The sequence below is a fragment of the Erinaceus europaeus genome, chromosome X, assembly GCF_950295315.1.
Source record: "Erinaceus europaeus chromosome X, mEriEur2.1, whole genome shotgun sequence".
Taxonomy (NCBI): Eukaryota; Metazoa; Chordata; class Mammalia; order Eulipotyphla; family Erinaceidae; genus Erinaceus; species Erinaceus europaeus.
In genome coordinates, this window is record NC_080185.1 from 55225541 (window position 1) to 55252650 (window position 27110).

Consider the following 27110-nt stretch of genomic DNA (forward strand, 5'->3'; position numbering starts at 1 on the left):
ACTGAACAGCCTTTCCAAGCCAGTTTTCTTTTCCTTATCATTTGAGAGAAAATGAGGTACAGACAGAGTGAGGAAAATAAGAGCACAGCCCTGCTCCACTGGTGTCATCCATACTGCTCCTATGTGGTACCATGATTTGAATTCAGGGACCCACTAGTATGATAAGGTATATGTTCTACCAGATGAGCTATTGCCTGATCCTTCAGTTTGCTTTGTAATCATGAGTTGCTGCTACCCCCACCCCACCTCAGTATCAGTGAATGGTGAATGGGGACTTTAACTTCCACCTTTTCATAACATGAAACAAATGTCCAGTGCAGAGCAGAAAATTATTCATCATAACAATGAACCAGGAACATTTCAAGTTGAATGAGAAAAACAATCAACATACACCAGCATTGTGATGGCATATATATTGATTTGAATTATCTAACAAGGATTTTAAAGCAGCACCACTCAAGTACTTTAACAAGCAATGACAGACATGCTTGAAACAGATTTTAGTAATAAAATTCTCAGCAAATAAATGAAGTTGTCAAGTGAATAGGCACTTTAGAACTGAAAAATATAATAACTAAAATGAAAACCTAACCAGATGTGTTCACCAACAAATAAAAGGCAATGCAGAAAAGAATCAGTGAAACTGATGATAGAAAGGTAGAAATTGCCAAATCAAATCAACAGTAAATACAAACTAAAGTGTTTATTTATTTCATGAGTAAGATAAAATGAGGGAAAACAAATCAGAGCACCACTCTAGCATATGCTGTGCCAAAGATTAAACTTGGCATCTCATGAATACAAGCCCTGTATACTATCAATAAATTACCTCCCCTGCCAAAAAAAGGAACTTGTTTAAAAAAAAAAGCAAATGGAGATTCAGGGACACATCTGAAAACAATATATCAAACATTCAGATTGTTGTTGAAGAAGAGTAGAAAAAGTGGGGATAAAGTATTAAAAAAAAGAGTGACTGATGAACTTAAAACTACTTAAAAAACAAAGCCCTTTTAAAAACAAGTAAATAACAACAAGGGTGATAGCATAGTGGTTGTGCATAGGATTTGCAAGTGAGAAATCCCAGGTTTGATCTCTGGAACCACCAGTAACTAGAGCTGAACAATATTCTTCTTATTCTGATGATGATGATGATGACGATGATGATGATGATGACGATGATGATGATGACACATTTTAGCTTAAAATAAATAAATAGCACCCGGGGAGAGGCTCAGTATGTAGAGTACAAGACTTGCATGCACGACGTCCTGAATTCAAACCTCAGTACCACATATGCCAAGTCTCTTAATACCTCACATGCACACATTTTAAGGTATTAAAATAAATAAAATAATTGATATTTTCAAAATTTGACAAAACACACAAACCTACATATTTAAGTAGTTAAGTGAACTCTAAATAGAATAAATCCAGCAAAAAAAACCTAACAAGATAATACATTGTTATCAAATTCCTACAAACAAAATAAAAACTTTTGAACAAAGTGAGAAAAAATGATAACCTACTTATAGGAAGAAAACAATTTGAATGAGAGCAAGTGCTGGAAAAAAAAAGAACCATCAACTCAGAATTCTATAGCCAGTAAAAATATTCTGGGGATCAAATTAGTTTCAGATAAAGAAAATCTAATATGTAAATCACATTTATATATCTTTTCTTCAAGTTTGTGAGCAACTCTCTACCCTAATCCTGTTTTCTAGCTCTACTCTCAACTCTGACACCATCTTCCCAGACAATATTTCCACTCCCATGTTAACTATCAAGATCAAGCAAAGATTATTAAGACATCGGCACTTAATAACATTACGAAAATATACTTCCTAGCTTCCTTCTACCCTAAAGTCCCTACTTTCTGCTCTATTCCTACTTTATGGTTCCTGATTATTAAGAAGTTTGTCCTGATTTCTATCTTACTGCATTTCTGCCACCAAATTCCAGGTGCTACTATGATTCCATTCTGACTGATTCCATCTTAACTCTCCCAGGCAGATGACCTCACCAATGTTTCCTGAGACCTCACCTCTCCAGAGCCCTAACCAACTAGTAAAAGATAGAAATAGGTTGGGGCTATGGATCAACCTGCCAATGCCCAGGCCCAACAGAGAAGCTATTACAGAAGCCAGAAGTCTCACCTAGAAGAATTTTGGTCCATATTCTCAGAGGGATAAACTATAAGGAAGTATCTTTTCTTTTCTTTCTTCCTTCCTTTCTTCCTTTCTTCCTTTCTTTCTTTCTCTGCACAACTGCCATACTTTATTTTATCTTATTGGGGGTTTTCAGTATAATTTTTAATACATAGGTTACAGCCTGTCATCTCCCCTTGGTTGGTTTCTAGGAGACACACTGGAACACCAATGTCCTTTCAAATATCCCTTTCTCTCTTTCCCCAGAGTCCTTTTTTTGGTGCATTACGCTACACCCAGTACAAGCTTCACCTTATGGCCTCCCTTAATGTCCTTCATTCTCAAGTTCCACCCATAAGTGAGATCATTAAATATTGTTATTTTTCTTTCTGGCTTGTATCATTCAGCATAATGCTTTTAAGTTCTGACCCCAATACTACAAAGGAGATGAATTCATAGTTTGCTGTTTTTGTTGTTTGGTTTGGTTTGGTTGATTTTGCCTCCAGGATTTTCACTGGGGCTCAGTGCCTGCACTACGAATCCACTGTTCCTAGAAGCCACTTTTTCCCTATTTTGTTGCCCTTGTTGTTGTGGGATAGGACAGAGAAAAATTGAGAGAGGAGGGGAAGACAAAGAGGTGGAGAGAAAAATAGATACCTGCAGACCTGCTTCACTGCTTGCAAAGCTAACCAGAACACTGAACAGTTCTGGCTTATGGTGGTGTGGGAGATTGAACATGGGACTACAGAGCCTCAGGCATAAGAATCTCTTTGCATAACCATTATGCTATCTACCTTCCACCTAGGAAATTTCCAATAAAGGTGATGATGGAAGACAGAACTCTGGTGGTGGTGGTAACTGTATGGAATTATACACATTACCTTTTGATCTTGTAAATCAATATTAAATCACTCATAAATTATAAAAATAATTTAAAAAAGAAAATCTAAGAGATCATCACAATGACAAGCATAGGGTAAATAAAAATATAACCCAATTATATATAACCAACAAGTAACTCAATATAGATCTCACTTATGCCTATAATCTAAGAGACAAACTCATATGAACAGAGATTAGCCTGGTGATTGCCAAAAGTAGGATATGTGGGTATATGTAGAAGATGAAAGAGATCAAATGTAAAATTCCAGTTATAAGATAAATAAATCCAGGGTAAATAAAGAACAGCATGATGACTATAGTTAACAACACTGCCCTGCATACCTCAAAGTTGCTATAAATAAATAAATAAATAGCAGAGCATGCAACAATGTGAGGTGATAACTGCTAATTTATCTTATTTGTGATATATACATATATCAAATAATTATGTTGTACATTTTTTACTAAAATGATGTTGTATGCCAATTATATTTCAATAAAACTGGATAGAAATTGTTCACACCAAAACTCCTTTACAGATATTGAGAATTCAGATAGGAAGTTACAGAATCCCATGTGTTAAAAAGCATGTACAATGAAACAGGCAAGAAGAGAAATTTAACTTCACCTATATCAGTCTTCCCCTAAGTCAATAACTCAGAGAGAATGCCCCAATCTACAACTTGGGTGAGGATGAAAGCAGAACTTTCTTTTTAAAAAATATTTACTTATTTCTTCTCTTTTGTTGCCATTGTTTTTTTTATTGTTGTAGTTATTATTTTTGTTGTCGTTGTTGGATAGGAAAGAGAGAAATGGAGAGAGGAGGGGAAGACAGAGAGGGGGAGAGAAAGACAGACACCTGCAGACCTGCTTCACTGCCTGTGAAGTGACTCCCCTGCAGGTAGGGAGCCAGGCGCTCGAACTGGGATCCTTATGCCAGTCCTTGCACTTTGTGCCACATGCTTAACCCGCTGCACTACTGCCTGACTCCTGAAAGTAGAACTTTGTTTAACAGCCCTAGTGTTCAGAGGGCTTCCCAAAGAACAAGTATGATCTGAATCAGATCACTGATGAAATTGACATACGCTGGATATTGGAATTGATTTTCTCAGGTTGATTAGAAGATGTTACACCATTTGAAGAGTTTCAAGAGAAACAGGGAATGTGCATCTACCATTCTGAAGTTTCAGAGGGATCTGCAAAGAATTGGTACCTATCTCACTTGAATTGGGTCACTGATGGGGATCTTGCAGACACTGGATATTGACCACTGAAAATGAATAGGATTGGGTAGCCTCCTACAATAGAACCAGAGAACATGCATTATTACAGATAGACATGAGCAGGAGATAAGTCATTAAAAGACTTCAGAAACTCCAGAACATGTAGTCCAGCAGACTGATGAAGTGTTTCACTGCAGTAATAGTTCATAAATACTGTGCAAAGTGACTGGATTATCAAATACATAAATCAGAACACAAATCTACACAACACACAAAGAACAGGAAAATAGGGACACACACAAAAAGGAAGATATTAAATCTCCAGAAACTGACCCTTAAAAATAGATATACTGGGGGCCAGGCAGTAGTACAGTGTGTTAAATGCACATGGAGCAAAGTGCAAGGACCAGAGCAAGGATCCTGGTTTGAGCCCCTGACATCCCACCTGCAGGTATGTCACTTCACAAGCAGTGAAGCAGGTCTACAGGTGTCTATATTTCTCTCCCCATCTCTGTCTTCCCCCCCTTTAGATTTCTCTCTGTCCTATACAACAATGACAGCAATAACATCAATAACAATAATGACAACAAGGGCAACAAAAATGGGAAAAAACAGCCTCCAGGAGGGGGGCGGAGCCAAGATGGCAACATTGGAGCCACAATGCCATGAGCTCCAAGAGGCAACAGCTTGCAACCCGGATCATTGGATAGGGTAGGATACTGGGGTATCTGTAGGAGGCTGAACATGGGCTGGTCAGAGTGACACCAAAATACAGTCCCATAACTCTCTCTTGGGCTGACAAACAGAGGTCAGGGGGACAAAGTAAAATCCTTTGATTATTTCTGAGTTCACCTCCACAACCCAGTACCAGCCCCCCCCCCCAGCACACTGCAGCACAGCCATTCCTAGCAGGCTCCCTCCTGAGCTATTTTCTTTACCAACGTTCCTGGCTCACCAGGAGTGTCATGCCAACCTTCTTCCTTTAACTTCTCTTTTTTATAAGTGGCTGGAGCTCTATTTGAGTGACAAAATACCTGACCAATCAGAGCTTCATCCCTGCCTGGGAAAGACTACCTGGAGGGTTTTCTTTCTTTCTTTTTTGGATACTTCTAATTGGCTGGGTATGCTCAGGCTGCCTGCAGCCAATCGAGCGATCCAAGCTGCATACTGAATGTTAGGGGTTTTCTACTCTATTTTATTTTATTTTAAATACTACTATCATTATATACACATGTCCCTTTTCCATCCACCTTCTCAGTTGTTGTTTTTTCCATTGCTAGGTGACTGGGTGTCCTTTCCATTGTGAGAGGAACTTGTTTCTCTCCACCTCTTCTCTCCACTCTCCTTTTTCCCTCCTCTTAGCTAATTAAAAAAAAACTCTTTCTTTTCACTGCTCTTCCTTTTTTCTTCTTTCTTTCTTCCTTTCTATTTTTTTTTATTCTTTTCTTCCTTCCTCCTTCTTTTGTTTTCTGAATTCACTGATACTTGCTTGTGAATTATTTTGGGGGGAAAAAGTCTGACTCTATGTGTGTGTGTCTTCTCTACTTCCCTTTCTCCCCTTTTTATCCCTAGAATTTATAGTGGACAGTAGATTTGCATACTTGTCTATTCTTGCTGTCCCTTTTTTACTGTCTCTTTTTTTTTTTTTCTATTGTTTGGTTGCTATTTTTTCTTGGACTGGAGGTGTTGTTTAGCTAAATGGTATTGGTTGAACTGCATCAATCCTTGCCTCAGTTACTATTGTTGTAATTTCTGAGGTTGGTGACTGCACTGGTCATAAAGGTCTTTAGTGTGACTCAAAACACAACAACTGAAGAATGACAGGACAGAAAAATAAAAACCACATCAATAAAAAATGGTTAAACCAAGAGCAAATAAATATGCTACCACAATGAATCAGGACAGGATCCCAGAAATAAACAACATCGAAAATAAGAGAACCATACAAAAGATCAATGAAGCCAAATGATGTTTCTTTGAAAAATTAAACAAGATTGAAAAACCCCTAGTCAGACTCACTAAAAAATGGGAGAAGACCAAAATAAACATTATTGTCAATGATAGAGGAGAGATCACAACTCACACCACAGAAATACAGAAAATCATGCAAGACTTCTATGAAGAATTATATGCAACCCAGCTAGAGAATCTGGAGGAAATGGAAGAATTCCTTGAAACATATACCCTTCCAAAAATGAACCAAGAAGAACTACAAAGCCTAAATGCACCAATCACAGACAAAGAAATCGAAATAGTTATTAAGAATCTTCCCAACAACAAAAGTCCTGGAGCCGATAACTTCACAAATGAATTCTACAACACTTTCAGGAAACAGCTAAAACCTATACTTCTAAAGCTCTTCCACAAGATCGAAGAAACAAGAACACTCCCTTCCACCATCTATGAAGCCAACATCACCTTGATACCAAAAGCAGATAGGGACACAACAAAAAAGGAAAACTACAGACCAATATCTCTGATGAACATAGATGCTAAAATATTAAACAAGATCCTGGTCAACCAGATACAGCAGTATATCAAAAAGACTAATCATCATGACCAAGTGGGATTTATCTCAAGAATGAAAGGCTGGTTCAACATCTGTAAGTCAATCAATGTCATTCACCACATCAATAAAAGCAAAACCAAACACCACACAATTATCTCAATAGATGCAGAGAAAGCCTTTGACAAAATTCAACACCCATTCATGCTCAAAAGACTACAAAAATGGGAATAGATGGGAAATTCCTCAAGATAGTGGAATCCATATATAGAATACCTATAGCCAACATCATACTCAATGGACAGAAGCTGAAAGCATTCCCCCTCAAATCAGGGACTAGACAGGGATATCCATTATCACCATTACTCTTCAACATAGTATTGGAAGTTCTTGCCATAGCAATCAGGCAAGAGAAAGAAATCAAAGGAATGCAGGTTGGAAGGGAAGAAGTCAAGCTCTCACTGTTTGCAGATGATATGATAGTATACACAGAAAAATCTAGAATCCAGCAGAAAACTACTGGAAGTTATTAGGCAATATAGCAAGGTGTCAGGCTAGAAAATCAATGTACAAGAATCAGTGGCATTTCTTTATGCAAACACTAAATCTAAATAAGAAGATATCTAGAAATGACTCCCATTCACTGTTGCAGCAAAATCAATAAAATATATAGGAATAAACCTGACCAAAGAAGTAAAAGACTTGTATACTGAAAACTATGAGTCACTATTCAAGGAAATAGAAAATGACACCAAGAAATGGAAAGACATCCCATGCTCATGGATTGGAAGAATTAATATTATCAAAATGACAATTCTTCCCAGAGCCATATACAAATTTAACACAATACCCATCAAAGTTCCACCAGGCTTCTTTAAGAGAATAGAACATAAACTGCAATCATTTATCTGGAAGCAGAAAACACCCAGAATTTCCAAAACGATCTTGAGGAAAAGAAACAGAAATGGAGGCATCACACTCCCAGAACTCAAACTAAGGCCATCATCATCAAAACAGCCTGGTACTGGGACAAAAACAGGCACACAGACCAGTGGAACAGAATTGAAAGCCCAGAAATAAATCGCCACACCTATGGACATCTAATCATTGATAAGTGGGCCCAAAGTATTAAATGGGAAAAGGAGGCTCTCTTTAATAAATGGTGCTGGGAAAACTGGGTTGTAACATGCAGAAGAATGAAATTGAACCACTTTATCTCACCAGAAACAAAAATCAATTCCAAATGGATCAAAGACCTAGATGTCAGACCAGAAACAATCAAATACTTAGAGGAAAACATTGGTAAAACAGTTTCCCACCTACACCTCAAGGACATCTTTGATGAATCAAACCCAATTCCAAGGAAGACTAAAGCAAACACAAACCAATGGGACTACATCAAATTGAAAAGCTTCTGCACATCCAAAGAAACTATTAAACAAACAAAGAGACCCCTCAAAGAATGGGAGAAGATCTTCACATGCCATACATCAGACAAGAAACTAATGACCAAAAAATATAAAGAGCTCAGCAAACTTAGCACCAAAAAACCAAATGACCCCATCCAAAAATGGACAGAGGATATGAACAAAACATTAACTACAGAGGAGATCCAAAAGGCTAACAAACATATGAAAAACTGCTCCAGGTCACTGATTGTCAGATAAATGCAAATTAAGACAACACCAAGATACCACCTCACTCCTGTAAGAATGGCATACATCAAAAAGGACAGCAGCAACAAATGCTGGAGAGGTTGTGGGGACAGAGTAACCCTTTTACATTGCTGGTGGGAAAGTAAATTGGTACAGCCTCTGTGGAGAGCAGTCTGGAAAACTCTCAGAAGGCTAGACATGGACCTTCCATATGATCCAGTAATTCCTCTCCTGGGCTTATACCCCAAGGACTCCATAACACCCAACCAAAAAGAGGTGTGTACTCCTTTGTTCATAGCAGCACAATTCATAATAGCTAAAACCTGGAAGCAACCCAGGTGCCCAACACCAGATGAGTGGCTGAGAAAGCTGTGGTATATATACACAATGGAATAGTATGCAGCTATCAAGAACAATGAACCCACCTTCACTGACCCATCTTGGACAGAGCTAGAAGGAATTATGTTAAGTGAGTGAAGTCAGAAAGATAAAGATGAGTATGGGATGATCCCACTCATCAACGGAAGTTGAGTAAGAAGATCTGAAAGGGAAACTAAAAGCAGGACCTGACCAAATTGTAAGTAGGGCACCAAAGTAATAACCCTGTGGTGAGGAGTAGACATCCAGCTTCCTGGGACAGTGGGGGGTGGGAGTGGGTGGGAGGGATGGGTCACAGTCTTTTGGTGGTGGGAATGGTGTTTCTGTGCACTCCTAGTAAAATGTAGTCATATAAATCACTAGTTAATTAATATAAGAGGGGGAAAATTAATTGTATGTCTCGAAGTTTTTCAAAACACAAACTGAATCTTTTCAATATATAGGCTGTGTAATTTATATGCAGACTCTCTCAAAAGCCTAGACCAAGTAGATTAGAAGCAACCAATAGCACAGCTATATACAAGATACTGGGTACTGTACAGCAAACCATAACAAAAGGACTTTTCAAAGTTAACCCAATTACCAAATAATGTGATGATAACATTAACTATCGATTGTCTTTTTGAACCCTAAGACAGTAGGAACCTCACATCTCCACTATAGAGCCTCTACTTCCCCCAGTCCTGGAACCCTTGGATAGGGCCCACTTTCCCGTATGCCTCTCCCAATCCATATCAAATAATATTGCATCTGCCGATCACAACCTAACCAACACAACAATTGCCACCTCAACATGCTTCACTTCAGACTGTGTCCAGAGACTTCACGTGTGGAATGACAACCCTTCAACTTCATTACTCGGGTGAGACCTTTCCTTTCATAGTACACTCTAATTTCATTTCAGGTGGTTCACTTTCTAACAAAGTCCTAAAACCTGGATATACACCAGTTTCTGTGAGAGAGAGCATATCTTCACACGTATCCATAAACTACTGCAAAATATATGCCTGAAAGCAGAAATGCACTAGAGTTTGCAGTGAGTACCTCCCTAACACTTCCTCTCCACTATTCCAAGCTTTGGGTCCATGACTGCTCAACAATTTGTTTGGCTTCATATGTTAACTCTCTTTTCAGTCACCAGGTTCCAGATGTCATCAGGATGCCGGCCAGGCTTCCCTAGACTGAAGACCCCACCAATGTGTCCTGGAGCTCCGCTTCCCCAGAGACACACCCTACTAGGGAAAGAGAGAGGCAGACTGGGAGTATGGACCGACCAGTCAACGCCCATGTTCAGCAGGGAAGCAATTAAAGAAGCCAGACCTTCTACCTTCTGCAACCCACAATGACCCTGGGTCCATGCTCCCAGAGGGATAGAGAATGGGAAAGCTATCAGGGGAGGGAGTGGGAAATGGAGATTGGGTGGTGGGAATTGTATGGAATTGTACCCCTCCTACCCTATGGTTTTGTTAATTAATCCTTTCTTAAATAAAAAATAAAATATATATATAAATGATTAAATATAGTGATATAAACAAAAAATAAATAAAAAATAAATAAATAAAACAGCGTCCAGGAGCAGTGGATTTGTAGTGCAGGCACAGAGCCCCAGAGATAACCCTGTAAGCAGCAAAAAAAACCCTAAATTTCTTGACAAATAATTTTTAAAAATCATCATAAAGATGAAATAGAAGCTCAAGGAAACAATATAATATAAAGAAAGCTTTGATTTGAAAGGCTATATACACCTCTATGTACATAGCTACATTATTTACAATGACCAAAATATGGGCGTAATCTAAATGGCTAAGACAGTTCACTGGAAAATGAAGTTACTGGATTAATATTCAATGAAGCACTCTTCTGCAATAAAGAAGATGAGATTGTATAATTGAGACATGATAGATGGAACTAGAGGTGATTATACTAGAATAAACAAGAGATAAAAGATAACTACCAGATGGTTTCACTTATATACGAAATATAAATGGCTAAAGCAAATAAACTTCTAAAAAAAATAGTAACAAAGCTGTCTCTGTGACTTTTGGGAACTATAATGGTAACAAGGAGAGGGCACAAGACATTGGTGAAGGGTCCTGCCCATACACTTACTAAGAATGGGCATTAAATTATACCTCATAACTTATAATTTTGTAAAAATAAACAACAAATTAATATGACTTGAAAAAGAAATAATATATAAACTAAATGATAATAATAAGAAAGTAGGAGAGATGAGACATAGTCCAATATGAATGATTTACCATATGCCTGACCCAAGCTGGAAATATGACACCACATGGGAGTGTGATTGTGCTGAGGAAAGCTCCAATGATTTGTTGTCTCTCATGCTTCAGTGTCTCTCTCTATGTCTAACTGAATAAAAAAATGGACCAAAGTAGACACACACACACACACACACACACACAATTTCTAAAATCACCAGAATTAAAATTTGAACCTGAAGAATACAATAGCTAAATTAAAAAATTCACTGGAGAATTTTATAATTGGCATGATTATACAGGGGGAAAAAAGAGTAAACTCAAAAAGGCGATTTAGGTTATTTAAGGGAGTTGGGCGGTAGTGCAGCGGGTTAAGCGCACATGGCACAAAGTGCAAGGACAGGAGTAAGGATCCTGGTTCGAGCCCCGACTCCCCACCTGCAGGGGAGTTGCTTCACAAGTAGTGAAGCAGGTCTGCAGGTGTCTATCTTTCTCTCCCCCTCTCTGTCTTCCCCTCCTCTCTCCACCTCTCTCTGTCCTATCCAACAACAGCGACATCAATAACAACAACAAAAATAAAACAAGGGCAACAAAAGGGAATAAAAAAATAAATATAAAAAGGGTTATTTAAAATTATCCAGTAAGAGGGATAACAAAGAAAAACAAATGAAAGGACAAAAGATCAACAAGAAAACAAAGTACAGAACCTAGATATAGAACAGAGCCCAGATAAGGCACATGTGTGCATACAGCGATAAGTTGGGGGAAAATATATACGTTAAAGTAAAAGTGTGCAATAGTCTATAGTGACTCAACAAGTGCAGCAGTCAAGTAGAAAGACTTTAAACAAAAGGACACCATAAAGTACTTAATCAAATATGTTCTGCATAGACTTAGATACCTTCCTCACCTACTTCCTATTACCTTCACTCTTAAGTGGATAAAGTAAGGACAACAAAAGCTGGATTAGGGCAAGACAATGGCACATTTAATGATGGCCCTTTTTTTAAAAAAAAAAAAATACTTATTTATTTTCCCTTTTGTTGCCCTTGTCTTTTTATTGTTGTTGTAGTTATTATTGTTATTGATGTCATCATTGTTAGATAGGACAGAGAGAAATAGAGAGAGGAGGGAAGACAGAGAGGAGTAGAGAAAGACAGACACCTGCAGACCTGCTTTACCATCTGTGAAGGGACGCCCCTGCAAGTGGGGAGCTGGGAGCTCAAACTTCTTCTTCTAGCATTTGCCCTTCTTCCGTAGCCAGTCAACAGCGTCAGGTTGAGCCTGATGTAAAGTTTCGAGACCTCCTCCTGAAATCCTCGGATCTTGCGCTTTGCGCCACGTGCGCTTAACCTGCTGCGCTACCGCCCAACTCCCTTGATGGCCCTTTTGGTCACTGCCAGGCCACCCCATTCTCTATTCAAAGAAGGTGATTGGGCGTTAGCACAGCAAGTTAAGCGCACATGGCCCTAGTCAAGGAATCCTTGGATTCCCATATAGACGCAATGAACCAATGCCTCTAACAGATCCCTCTCTTCACCATCACTGGTCATCTCCATCAGGAACAATATCAGAAACCCTCTTGTGGGCCTCTATAGGACCTTGTCCTCAATGTAGGTCAACAGTGGTGCAAACTGCTCCACTCTCTAAAGAGAGGCTGGGTCAATAGAAGTGCAACTTAGAATGTTCCTAGATATGACTATAGAACGCGATTTCAGACAGACAGGGATTCAGAGGTTACACAGGCTTCTGTGCTAAATAAGAATACACATGGGCCCTATGTCAGATCGAAGGGTTTACAGTTCATAGTATTTATATACTTTTGCCTCATTTGGGAGCTTCTCTCTGTCCTGATCCAACTTTCTAGTCCAATTCCCAACTCTGATACCATCTTTCCATATTGTAAGGCTCAGGCAAAAAATTGTAAAGTCATAGGTCCCTTGGAATATACCTAAAGTAGACTTCCTAGCTTCTCAAACATGAAGACCCAAATCTCATCTGCTCTATTCTTACCATTAGGTCCCTGATTATTAAACAATTTGTTCTGCTTTATATCTTAATGCTTTTCAGCCTGATATATGTTACAGATAGAACCATGATTCCAACCTGACCTCCCTGGGCAGAAGAACCTCACCTTCCCAGAACCGTACCCCACTAAGGAAAGATAGAAACAGGTTGGGAGTATTGATTGGCATACCAATGTACATTCTGAATGGAGAAGCAATTACAGAAGCCAGATGGTCCACCTTGTGCACCCCATAAAGATATTTAGTCCATACTCCCAGGGGGATAAAGAATAGGGAAACTTCCAATGGAGGGGATGAGATATGAAACTTTGGTGGTGAAAATTTTATGGCATTATACTCTTCTTATTGCTCAATCTTGTCAATTATTATTAAATCACTAAAAAAAGGAAACAAAAACATAAGCAGCACTATAAATTAAATAAGACTACTAGATACCTAATACCAGCATAATTGGAATTATTCTCAAGTAAATACAGAACATTATCCATGACAGATGACATGTCAGGTCACATAACATTCTTTCCAAGTTTATTATGGAAATTAATAGTTTACAGTAAATACAGTTGTTGGTATATGTGTAAAATTTATCAGTTTTCTGCAAAAAATTCTCACCCCATGTCTAGGTCCTCCTCCTCCATTTCTTCACCTCATCTTGGAGCTTGAAGGAATCATATTAAATAAGATAATCCAGAGAGAGAAGGATGAATATGGGATAATCTCACATAACATTTTAATAAATTTTAAGATATTGAGACCATGCCAAGGGTTTCTTCTAACCATAATGGAATTAAATGGAAGAATAATGAAAGAAAGAAAACTAGAAAATTCAGATATATGTAAACTTAACATCTTATTCTCAAACAGCCAGTAATTCACAGAACACATCAAAAGGGAAATTAGAAAATATTTTGAAACAAATGAAGGTAAAAGCAAACATATAAAATTTTGTGGGATGACAGGGCTGCCCACTATCACCATTACTAATCAACAAAGTGTTTGAAGATCTTGCCATAGCAATCAGGCAGGAGCAAGGACTTAAACGGATACAGATTGGAAGAGAAGGAGTCAAACTCTCCCTATTTGCAGATGATATAATAGTATACACTGAAAAACCTAAGGAATCCAGAAGGAAGCCCTTGAAAATTATCAGGCACTATAGTAAGGTGTCAGGCTACAAAATTAACATACAAAAGTCAGTGGCATTCCTCTATGCAAACACTAAGATAGCAGAAAAAGAAATCCAGAAATCAATTTATTTTACTATATCAACAAAAACAATAACATATCTAGGAATAAATCTAACAAAAGAAGTGAAAGACTCGTATACTGAAAATTATGAGTCACTACTCAAGGAACTAGGAAAAAGATAAAAAGAAGTGGAAAGATATTCCATGTTCATGGCCTAGAAGAATTAACAATATCAAAATAAATATACTACCCAGAGCCATATACAAATGTAATGCAATCCCCATCAATGTCCCATTCAATTTTTTTTTAGGAGAACAGAAGAAAAGCAAACAAACATTTATCTGGAACCAGAAGAGACCTAAAATTGTGAAACAACTCTGAGAAGAAAGAACAGAACTGGAGGCACTACATTCCCAGATTTAAAGCTATATTATTGGAATCAAAACTGCTTGGCACTAGAACACAAATAGACACACAGAGCAGTGGAATAGATTTGAAAGCCCAGAAATCAGACCCCACACCTATGGACATATAGACTTTGACAAGGGTATCCAGACTATTAAATGGGGAAAGGAGAGTCTCTTCAACAAATGGTGTTGGAAAATTGGTTTGAAATAAGAAGAATGAAACTGAACCACAACATTTCACCAAATACAAAAGTAAATTCCAAGTAGATCAAGAACTTGGATGTTAGACTGGAAACTATCAAATACTTAGAGGAAAGTATTGGCAGGACTCTTTTGCATCTAAATTTTAAAGGCATCTTCAGTGATACAAATCCAATTACAAAGAATATTAAAACAAAAATAAACCAATGGGACTACATCAAATTAAAAACCCTCTACACAGCAAAAGAAACCACCACCCAAACAAAGAGACCCCTTACAAATGCGAGATCTTTACATGATATACAATAGGCAAGAGGCTAAGAACCAAAATATATAAAGAGCTCACCAAACTCAGCAACAACAACAACAACAAAAGATCACTTCCAAAAATGGGAAGAGGATATGAACAGAATATTCACAACAAAAGAGATCCAAAAGTATATTAAACATATGAAAAAATGCTCCAAGTCATTGTCAGAGAAATGCAAATAAAAACAACAATGAGATACTACTTCACTCCTGTGAGAATGTCATACATCAGAAATGATAGCACCAACAAATGCTGGAGAGGTTGTGGGGTCAAAGGAACCCTCCTGTACTGTTGGTGGGGATGTCAGTTGGTCTAACCCCTGTGGAGAACAGTCTGGAGAACTCTCAGAAAGCTACAAGTGGACCTACCCTATGACCCTGCAATTCCTCTCCTGGGGATATATCCTAAGAATCCAAACACACCCATCCAAAAATATTTGTGTAAGCCTATGTTCATAGCAGCACAGTTTGTGATAGCCAAAACCTGGAAACAACCTAGCTGTCCAACAACAGATGAGTGGCTGAGAAAGCTGTGATATATAAACACAATGGAATACTATTCAGCTGTTTAAAGGGGTGAACTGACCTTCACCTCATCTTGGATGGAGCTTAAAGGAATCATGCTTTAAGCCAGAAAGAGAAAGATGAATATGGAATGATCTCACTCACAGACAGAAGTTGAAAAACAAGATCAGAAGGGATAACACAAAGTAGAACTTGCACTGGAATTGGTATATTGTACCAAAGTAAAAGACTAGGGAGGAGGGGCTCAGGTCCTGGAACATGATGGCAGAGGAGGACCTAGAAGGGATTGAATTGTTATGTGGAAAACTGAAAAATGTTACACATGTAAAAACTATTGTATTTTACTGTTGACTATAAACCATTAATCCTCCAAAAAAGAGATTTTTTAAAAGAAATTATGGCATGTAGCAATAGCAATTCTTTTATTTGTTTGTTTGTTTATTTAAGAAAGGAGACATTAACAAAACCGTAGGATAGGAGGGGTACAACTCCACACAACTCCCGCCACCCAATCTCCATATACCATCCCCTCCCCTGACAGCTTTCCCATTCTCTATCCCTCTGGGAGTATGGACCCAGGGTCATTGTGGGTTGCAGAAGGTGGAAGGTCTGGCTTCTATAATTGCTTCCCCGTTGAACATGGGAGTTGACTGGTCAATCCATACTCCCAGTAACAATAGCAATTCTAAGAGGGAATTTTATACTGATCAATGCATAAGTTACAAAAGAATTAAAATTCTCAAGTAAATAATCTAATCTAGTCTATTAGGGATTTGGTGGTGGCACCCCCATTTGAGCACACAATTTACCATATGCAAGGCCCTAGTTCAACCTCTGGGTATCACCTGCAGAAGGAAAGCTTCCCAAGTGGTGAAGCAATGCTATCATTGTCTCCTTCTTTTCTATTTCTTAATTTCTCTCGCTCCAATCAAAATAAATGAAAAAAGAAATTAAAATAGCATTATACCTCAAGGTAGTAGAAAAGGAAGATCAAACTAAGTTCCAAGTTAGCAGAAGAAAATGAAGAGTATAAATAAACCAAATTGAAAAAACAATATAAAATATCAGTATGACTTATAGCAGAGAGAGAGAGAGAAAGACCGAGAGAACAATAGGGCCAGCAAGATAATTCACCTAGATAGAAGACTGCTTTGCAATATGCATAACCCAGGTTCCAGCTCAGGCCCCATTTGTTGCTCTGGCATCTTTCTCTCCCTCTCTGTCTTTTTCTCCTTCTTCCTCTCTCTTTTCTTTATGAAAAAAAAAGTGAGCTTGAAGTAGTGACGCTCAGGTGATAACAAGAGAAGAAGATCAACAGATCAACAAATTTATTAGTCTAATATATGTATATTTATACATATATTCAAATAAATAAAAGCAGGCGTGAAAGAGGATGTGTTATAGCTGATGTCACAGAACTTGAGACTATTATGAACAATCATATGCCCACTGACTAGATAACTTAGATGAAATGGATAAATTCATAAAAATAGGCATCTCTCCCTATGTATCTACCTCTCATGAAATTACATACATACATACATAGTCACACAGACACACACACATGAACACACAGACACACTTATATTGCCTATGTTACCAAGAATGAATTAAGCATAAATAGAACATCTGACAGAACTGTACCTAGTGAGGAGTTTAACCAATAATCAAAAACCTCCTATCCCAAGATCAGGTGGATTCACAGGTGAAATCTATCAAATATTTCAAAAATAATTAACTTCTTTCACAGAATTAACTTTCAGCTTATTCGTTCACTCTTTTTAATTTCTTTTTAAAAATATTTTATTTATTATTGGATAGAGACAGAGAAATTGAGAGGCATGGGGGGCATAGAGAGACGGAAAGAGACACAGAATGGTGAAGCAACCCTGCTTCACCATTCATGAAGCTGTTCCCCTGCAGGTGGGGACCAGAGGCTTGAACCTGGGTCCTTGCACATTGTAATGTGTGTGCTAAACCAGATGTACCACTGCCTGGCCCCCAATTTTTTTTTAAAGTCCTTGATGTGGTGTCACCATTCCAAGCTTTAAAAAAAAAAAAAAACATAGAAAGAGTAACAAAGGGAGAGAGGGAAAAATACCAAAGACCAAAGCTTCATCTAGTACAGTGGGGAATGAGTTCAAACCTGGGATATGCACATGACAATGCAGGGACATGATACAGGGGAACCATCTTGATAACCTAAGTCTTACATTTATTCTTTTTAAAGAATTACAGAAGTCAATTCTCCTCAACCCCCCCCGCCCACCAAAAAAAAATCTTAAAAAGAATTACACTTCCATATTCATTTCGTGAGGCCAGTACTCCCTAAAGCCAAAGCTGAAAATAATACTACCAGAAGAGAAAATACCAGACCAATACCCCTGATCAGTACAAAATAAAAAATCTTCAACAAAATACTAACAAACCAAGTTCAACAGCATATCAGAAGGATCACACACCAAGACCAAGTTGAATTTACCCCTGGAATGAAAGGATGACTCAACATATACAAATTAATATGATAACCACAATGAGAATGAAGGAATCATATTTGTTGAGGTAAGCCACAGAAAGAAAAACGAATACCTGTTGATCTCACTCATAGGTGGAACTTGAGAAACAAGGACAGAAAGGTAAAACACAAAGTAAAACGTGGACTGGGTGTGCTGTATTGCACCAAAACAAAGGGTTCTGGTGAAGAAGGGGGAGGGAAGTAATGGAGGGATCTTTGGGGCCCTGGTGCATGATGGTAGAAAATGACTCAAGTTGGGGGTAGAAAGTGTTTTGTAGACACCATGAGGAGATGAGAAATTGTACCCATGGTTCAACAACTGTGCTGTAAACCATTAATCTCCCACTAAAGTGATTTTTTTTTCTTGCCTCCAGAGTTATCGCTGGGGCTCGCTGCCTACACCACTGCTCCTGGAGGCCATTTTTCCATTTTGTTGCCCTTGTTGTAGTTGTTATTGTTGTTATAGCTGTTGTTAGTGTTGGGTAGGACAGAGAGAAATGGAGAGAGGAGGGAAAAACAGAGGGGAGGAAAGAAAGACACCTTCAAACCTGCTTCACTGCTTGCAAAGCGACTCCCCTGCAGCTGGGAAGCAGGGGCTGGAACCAGGATCTTCATGCTGGTCCTTGCACTTTGTGCCATGTGCGCTTAACCTGCTGCACTACCGCCCAGCCCCTCATTAAAGTGATTCTTAAAAATAGTGCTAATAAAGGGAGATATTACATGATCATCTCATTAGGTGCAAAAAAAATTTTTTTTTTGCCCCCAGCGTTATTGCCTTATTGCCCCGGGGCTCGGTGCCTGCACCACGAATCCACTGCTCCTGGAGACCATTTTTCCCCTTTTGTTGCCCTTGTTGTTCCATCATTGTTGTGGTTATTATTGTTGTTGTTGTTGTTGCTGTCGTTGGATAGGACAGAGAGAAATCAGGAGAGGAGGGGAAGACAGAGGGGGAGAGAAAGGTAGACACCTGCAGGCCTGCTTCACCGCCTGTGAAGCTACTCCCTTGCAGGTGGGAGCCTGGGGCTCAAACTGAGATCCTTAAGCTGCTGGTCCTTTGCACCACCTGCGCTTAACCCTCTGCACTACAGCCGGACTCCCATGACTTTTCTAATGTAGAGCATTCTCACAGGGAGCCAGGGGCTCAAACCCTCCTTAGCTCCACGTGCCCTTAACCTGCTGCGCTACCTCCCGACTCCCCCCCCCCAAAAAAATTTTTTTTGAAAAATTCAACTCCTTTCAGTGTTGAAAAGCTGAATATTCTAAACTCAACAAACTAGGGGCCAGGCATTGGTGCACCTGGTTAAGTGTACACATTACAGTGCACAAGGACCCAGGTTCAAGGACTGTAGGAGGAAAGCTTCACCAGTGGTAAAGCAGGGATGCAGGTGTGTGCCTCTCTCCCTCTCTAACTCCCCCTCCCCTCTCAACTTCTCTAAGTCTCTATCCAATAATAAATAAATAAATATGTCAAAATAAATAAAGTAAACTCAAGCTAGAAATAAAGGAAATTACATCAACATAGTAAAGACCATGTATAAAACATCATATTTAGTGATAAAAAAAAAACAAAGAATTCCTCTAAGAAGAGGAACAAAAAAAATGGATACCCATTCTCAACACTTCTATTCAACGTAGTACTGGAGCTCTAGCCATAATTATAAAGGGGTATATGTGTGTGTGGTGGGTGAGGACTATTCTACAATCTTTGTTTGCATGATGGTCGACCAAAAAAAAAATCCCAAGAAATTGACAGAAACAAAATAGAATCCAAACTCATAGAACTTAGTAAATCTAGCAGCATTACAGGGTAGAAGATGGTCAGGTAACAATCAATTTATACATTAGCAATGAACATACAGACACCAAAAATAATTGATTATTTTTTAGGGGTTTCCCTTTTCTGGCATGTTCAGTGCTAGAAACTGAACTCAGTGTCTCTTACATGTAAGTTCTGTGCCCTACCCAGTGAGTAGCTCCCCTAACAGAAATAAAAATGTTAAATACAATACTATCAACAGTAACAAAAAGAGAGAAAAATAAATACTTGTAACCCTAGCAAATATGTATAGGAATTAAATACTGAAAGGTAAACAATGCTGAAAATGCTAACAAAAGAATATATAGGCGAATGAAGAGAGATACATTGAAAGAACCAATATAGTAAAGATGCTAGTTCTGTATAAATCAATATGTAGGTCTACTACAATTCCTGCCAACATGATAGCAATTATTTTAGATATAGGTGAGCTTACTCTAAAATGTGTTAGGAAAGGCAACAGAAAAAATAAGAATAAATTAGGAGGAATCACTCTACTCAATTCTAAAACTTATTCTAGAGAGATAGTAATCAAGACTGTGTTGTAGCACAGAGGGTTAGACACATGGATCAATGAATCAGAAGACAGAACCCAGAATATATGTACAACATGCTCATTTCTTAATAAGGATAGTGCTGCTCTAGAGTCTGAAGAACACATCATATCCACACAACTGTAGGTAGAGTTACAGCCCAAAGAGCTCTAAGAGGAATTAATATTGTATTATTTGAGGTTTACATTTACACAAGATTTCATATCCAGCGATACTGAACAGTGTGTTATAGTGTCTAAGTGACTAGGGCTTTAGAATAGCATAGTCTTGGATTTCAATTTTAGCTTCAACTTGTACTAACTTGTCTGACCGCTGGTACAACTCCACTTCTCTGTACGTGTATTGCCCTTTGATAAGAAGTTGAGGACTGAAGGACAATAGCCCTCATCTCAAAGAAAGTCCAGTATCAGCCTCCAGCTCCCCACCTGCAGGGGGGGTCGCTTCACAGGTGATGAAGCAGGTCTGCAGGTGTCTATCTTTCTCTATCTTCCCTTCCCCTCTCAACTTCTCACTGTCCTATGAAAAAAAACATCGGAAAAATAGCCATAGGAGCAGTAGATTCATAGTGCAGGCATTGAGCCCCAGCAATAACCCTGGAAGCAAAAAAGAAAAAAAAAAGGAAAAAAGAAATAATGCCTGAGGCTCCAAAGTCCCAGGTTCAATCCCCTGCACCACCATAAGCCAAAGGAAAAAAGAAAGAAAGCCCAATATCTGACACATAGAGTGTGTAAATTTCAGATATTATATTGTTATATATTATATAATATGTATTATAATATTATATATTCCATACATCTAGGACATGAACATGGTTTATACTAGGACCCAGAATCTGAGTGGCTAGTAGGAAAGGCAATAGGGGACATTCAATTATATGAACAGCAAGGGAGTCAGTCCCTAACAGGGTCCCTTTTGACTCTTAATAAACAGCACACACATTGTTCCTCCACAACTTGGGGCCAGCAACAAATAAGGACTTCTCCTTTAAAAAAAAAAGCCAAAGGTTACCTTAGGTATCTTAAGGGATTAAAAAATAAAAGTTAGGGGAGTGCGGTAATGGAGCGGGTTAAGCGCACATGGCGCAAAGTGCCAGGACTGGTGTAAGGATCCCGGTTGGAGGCCCCAGCTACCCACCTGCAGGGGCGTTGCTTCACAAGCGGTAAAGCAGGTCTGCAGGTGTCTATTTTTCTCTCCCCCTCTCTGTCTTTCCCTCCTCTCTCCAATTCTCTCTGTCCTGTCCAACAATGACATCAATAACAACAACAATAAAAGGGAATAAATAAATTAAAAAATAAAAATAAAAGTTAGTCAACAAAGAACAGAAGCACAACATACTGTCTATACAAGAAGATTATGCAAACAAGTTATTAAGTAGGAGAGGATCATGGAGTCAGTTTTTCCAGTTGTTTTTAGCCATCAAATCCAATACTCTGCTACATTGTTGTGGTAAAATATTGCTATATCCCATCCTTTGTAAATACAAAATAGCAGGCCTACTATAACTCTAAAGTCAACTAAATAATCACTTATTGAACACCTACTACATACAGGAGACTTTATTCTATACCAGCCATCAACGCTCCATGCTTTCTGACTAGTAAACAATATATGAATGGTCTTTATATGCTTAAGCTGCTGGAAGAAGAATGCCTTCAGCCACTATTATCAAACACTGAGTGGCTCTGGAAATTTGTTTCAGTCTTGACATTTTCTAGTTCTACCTAGTTACAAGCCACAAAGGCATTTGTATATGAAACTTATACTGTAGTAGCCATTTCCACCACTAACTGCTGTGCAGATGTCCCCTCAGGCTAGTGCCAGTTCCCGAGAGTTGGGACATTCTCGGAGCACCTGTTCTGCCATGTTGTCCCCTCAGGCTAGTGCCAGTTCCCGAGAGTTGGGACATTCTCGGAGCACCTGTTCTGCCATGTTGTCCCCTCAGGCTAGTGCCAGTTCCCGCTAGAGTTAATAGATAGAAGTGCCCTTCCAGGGTTGCATTGGATCGACCTTCTCGTGGTACATCCCGTGAGTACCCATTCATTGGGGAAACTGACGATCCTTCCTAGGATCCTTCCTAGCTAGGATCCTTCCTAGCCGACTGAATCCACATGGATCCCAGTCACTTTCAAAGCCAGCAACAAGCAGCTCCTGACAGCTTTGCTGTTGACTGGCTATGGAAGAAGGGCAAACGCTAGAAGAAGAAGTGCCCTTCCCAACCAATCCTGTCCCGGCTCGGCACTCCCGGTTTTTGCCCTATAAATCCCTTCTTCTTCCGTCCCTCTCTTTCTTGCCCGCTCTCTTGCCAGCTTTTCACTTTGGTGATTAGACACAGGGAAGGTTGTTGCTCCAGGCAACCATTTTGGCTAGCTCCACGTGGCTGAACCACTGTGCTCTCACCCAACTCTGAGGTGCCCCCGCGAATAAAGAATTGTGTTCCCTCTCCACTCTGGATCTCCTCTCTCTGTCTCTCTCCTCCGCATCACAGCACAACAACTAAAACCGTCACAAATAATATTAAAATGAGTTATACAGTCCCCACGCTCTACCAAGTTGAAATGACAATGAGATAGCACCTCAAACCTATTAGAATGTCTACAACAACAACAACAAAAAAGACATTGGGGGTCAGGTGGTAGCACAGCGGGGTTAAGCGCACAGGACAGGAAGTGCAAGGACCCGCATAAAGATCCCAGTTGCAGCCACTGGCTCTCCACCTGCGGGAATGGGGGGTCACTTCACGGGCGGTGAAGCAGGTCTGCATGTGTCTATCTTTCTCTCCCCCTCTCTGTCTTCCCCTCCTCTCTCCATTTCTCTCTGTCCTACCCAATAATGACATCAATGACAAGAATAATAATAACCACAACGACGACGATAAACAACAAGGACATCAAAAGGGAAAAAAATAGCCTCCAGGAGCAGTGGATTTGTGGTGCAGGCACGGATCCCCAGCAATAACCCTGGAGGCAAAAAAAGAAAAAGACATTATTAAGTGTTGTTAAAGATATGGAGACTTTCTAACCTTGACCCATTGCTCAGGGGAGGGGAAATGGTGCAGCAACATTGGTTCATAAAATGTCTTGCAGTTTCTTTTTTAAAAAATATTTATTAATTTCCTTTTTGTTGGCCTTTTGTTTTTATTGTTGTTGATGTCGTCGTTGTTGGATAGGACAGAGAGAAATGGAGAGAGGAGGGGGAGACAGAGAGGGGGAAAGAAAGATAGACACTGGCAGACCTGCTTCACTGCTTGTGAAGTGACTCCCCTACAGGTGGGGAGCCGGGGGCTCAAACCGGGATCCTTACTCTGGTCCTTGCACTTTGCTCCATGTGCGCTTAACCCACTGAGCTACCGCCCGTCTCCCGTATCTTGCACTTTCTCACAAAGTTAAATATAGAGCTATCATATGGCCCAGAAATTCCACTCCTAGATATACACCTAGAGAAATAACAACAAATGCCTGCACAGAAATTTGTACTTGAACGCTTACAAAAGAAGTATTCACAGTAATAACTAGAAGGTAGAGAAAATTCCATATGCCCATTAACTGGTGGATGGATAGCTAACATAGTCATATAGTGAAATATTATTCAGACATAAAACAGTAGGCACTGACACACACTCAAATGTGGATAATCATCAAATACATCATATTAAATGAAAGAAGAAAGGCTCAGAAGATAACATGTATAATTTTAAAAATATTTTATTATCTTTATAATGACCACAATCTTTATTTGTTAGATAGAGATAGCCAGAAATAGAGAGGGAAGGGGAGATAGAGAGGGAGAAAGACAGAGAGACACCTGCAGCACTGCTTCACCACTGGCAAAGCTTTCCCCCTGCAGGTGGGGACCAGAGACTTGAACCCGCATCCTTGTTCATTGTAACATGTGTGCTCAACCAGATTTGCCACCACCTGGCCCCAACATGTATAATTGTGCTCTATGAAATGTCCAAAAAATAAATAAAGACTTAAAAAACAGAAATAAATGTGTGTCTATTATGCCTGGAAGTGGGAGGGACTAAAAATGGATATGAAGCTTCTTTTTGGAATGATGTAAATGGACATGAACGTTCTTTTTGGAATGATGTGAATGATGTAAATAAGACTGTGAGGATGGCACTACAACTCTAATTCTACTAATAATCATAAAATCATACACAAAAATACATCATGTGAAATAAGTCAGACACAGAAGACTACCTATTGCATGATTTCATTTAGACAAGATTTTGAAAATAGACAAAATTATAGAGTTAGAAAAAAATTAATGGTAACTTGGCATTAGGAGTGGGCATGAAAATTAAGCAAAACTGGGCATGAAGAGTCTCATTGTGACGATGAGAATGTTCTCATATTGAATATGATGATACCTACATTATTCAGTAAAGTCACCAAAATTATTTAATTATACATTCGCAATGAGTGAAGCTTATGATATCAAATATATCTCAATGAGGCTGTTAAAATAGAAAATGAGGGACCCAGAGTGGAACACCCAGTTGAGCACACACATTACTATACACAAGAACAGGATTCAAACACTTGGTTCCCCACCTGCAAAGGGGAAACCTCATGAGCAGTAAGATAGTGCTGCAGGTGTTTTTCTTTCTCCCTCTCTAGCTTTCTTTCCTGTCATTTTCTCTCTGTCTTATCAAATAAAAAAAGGAGAGAAATAAAATAGAAAACACGCTACTTGGAAAGTGGCACAGTGGCTAGAGTATTAGATCTAAAAGCACAGGGTCTTGAATTCTATGATGATGATGATGATGATGATGATGATGATGGTGGTGGTGGTGGTGGTGGTGGTGGTGGTGGTGGTGGTGGTGGTGGTGAGACAGAAAGAAATTTAGGGGTGGGGGAGATAAAGAAGGAAATAAACAGAGAGACACACATGCAGCCCAGCTTCACCACTCGTGAAGCTTTCCCCCTCTGCAGGTGGGGACCAGGGGCTTGAACCTGATTCTTGTGCACTGTAATGTGAGCTTAACCAGATGTGCCACTGCCTGCCCCACACCTAAGTTCAGTCTCTAACACCGCATTGCCAGGATGACATTCTGGTTCTCTCTCACTCTTTCTCTTATGTCAAAAAGTGCATAAATATTTTTTAAAGATTTTATTTATTTATTAATGAGAAAGATAGGAAGAGAGAAAGAGCCAGACAACACTCTGGTACATGCGCTGCCGGGGATTGAACTCAGGACCTCATGCTTGAGAGACTAGTTCCTTAGCCACTGTGCCACCTTCCAGACCACATAAATATTTTTTAAACATAAAAAAATAGAAAATAAACAGTAGAACAAGGGTGAGTGTTACACAAAAACTCTATACTATCTTTGAAATTTTTCTATAAATCTAAAACTATTTTGAAAGTGAAATCTTATGTAAGTAAAAATTATCAAGAATATGTTAGCAGATTTGCATTAGCATCTGGCAGTACTTTTGATGATGGAGAACAATGCAAACCACAATGAAACAAAATGATATCCCCTCCAGAAAGAATTTCATTATTCTCATTAATAGTCCTGCATTACAAAAACAAGTAATCAAAAATTGATACCATAATTTAAATTTCATCAGTAAACATTTGTTGGCTTCTCTGTTGTTTTATAAGTAACTACAAAGTATTCTTGATTTTACCTTTACACCCACAAAGCCTGAAATATTTACTACCGGGCTCTTTACAGAAAGTTTAGCAAGCCTTGTTGTACACCATAGCAGGATAAACATAAACACAATTAGTCTCTTTTTTGAGTGTATTCTTATCACTACCTCATTTTAGCATAATGCCCTTCTAGACATGCCCTGTAAAGGATAAGCTTTGCATCTCTCCTGCTACTGCACTACTTAGAATGTCCATAAATAGAAACACTTATTAGCTTAATATCAAAAGCCTCGATGTCGTCGTTATTTTTGTGCTATTTTAGGGCGAACACCAGACTACAGTATAAACTTGACTCCCCGCAAGTAGTGAAGTCATCAGGCCACGTACTCATGGAGGTTTCTTAAAAACCAAGCAGTTCCTATGGCATCACACCCTGCCTTTGGCATCACCCAGGCACATCACTTTTTAGGGTGTGATATGTTGTCACTGTTATGCTGAATCTTACCCTGATGCCATTCCACCGAGATGTCAGGATAATTTACCCTTACTCTTTGCACTCCTTTGGCAGCGGCAGGGAGGGGGAGGGTAGCTGCAGCCACCAGTTTGAGCTCAGGAGGTAGTAGCTCCAAACAGTGTCCCTTCCGCCTGCCACTGCAGGTCACTGCCACCATAGGGCAGGACCTTAAAGCTCCCACAACTCGCTTGCCTGATCCCCCGCACCCTTTTAGCTTGGCCAACTCTTTGGACCAACAACGCCCACCCACCCGGGTTGCACACGAAGCCTCTCCCCGTACCTGACTCCATTCTCCAGCTGTCATCCTGGGCCAATTCCACTGGCCACTTGACTATGGTGGCCGCAAAGGACCCTGGTACTTGTAGTTCCTTATGGTTAGGGATCAAGTTGGTGAGGGCGGCAAAGGCTTCTCCTAGCCCGGAACTGCCCTTAGACTGCAA

The 27110-nt window shown here is 39.3% G+C and overlaps 1 protein-coding gene across 1 annotated transcript in view; it reads right to left on the bottom strand.

Moving 5' to 3' along the window:
• ATG4A (autophagy related 4A cysteine peptidase) overlaps nt 1-27110 on the bottom strand; it is a 99096-nt gene extending 71986 nt beyond the window's left edge. The window contains exon 1 of the mRNA XM_007530516.3: nt 26951-27110. Within this exon, the coding sequence (XP_007530578.1) occupies nt 26951-26960 (10 nt within the window). The 5' untranslated portion in view covers nt 26961-27110. The remainder of the gene's footprint in view (nt 1-26950) is intronic.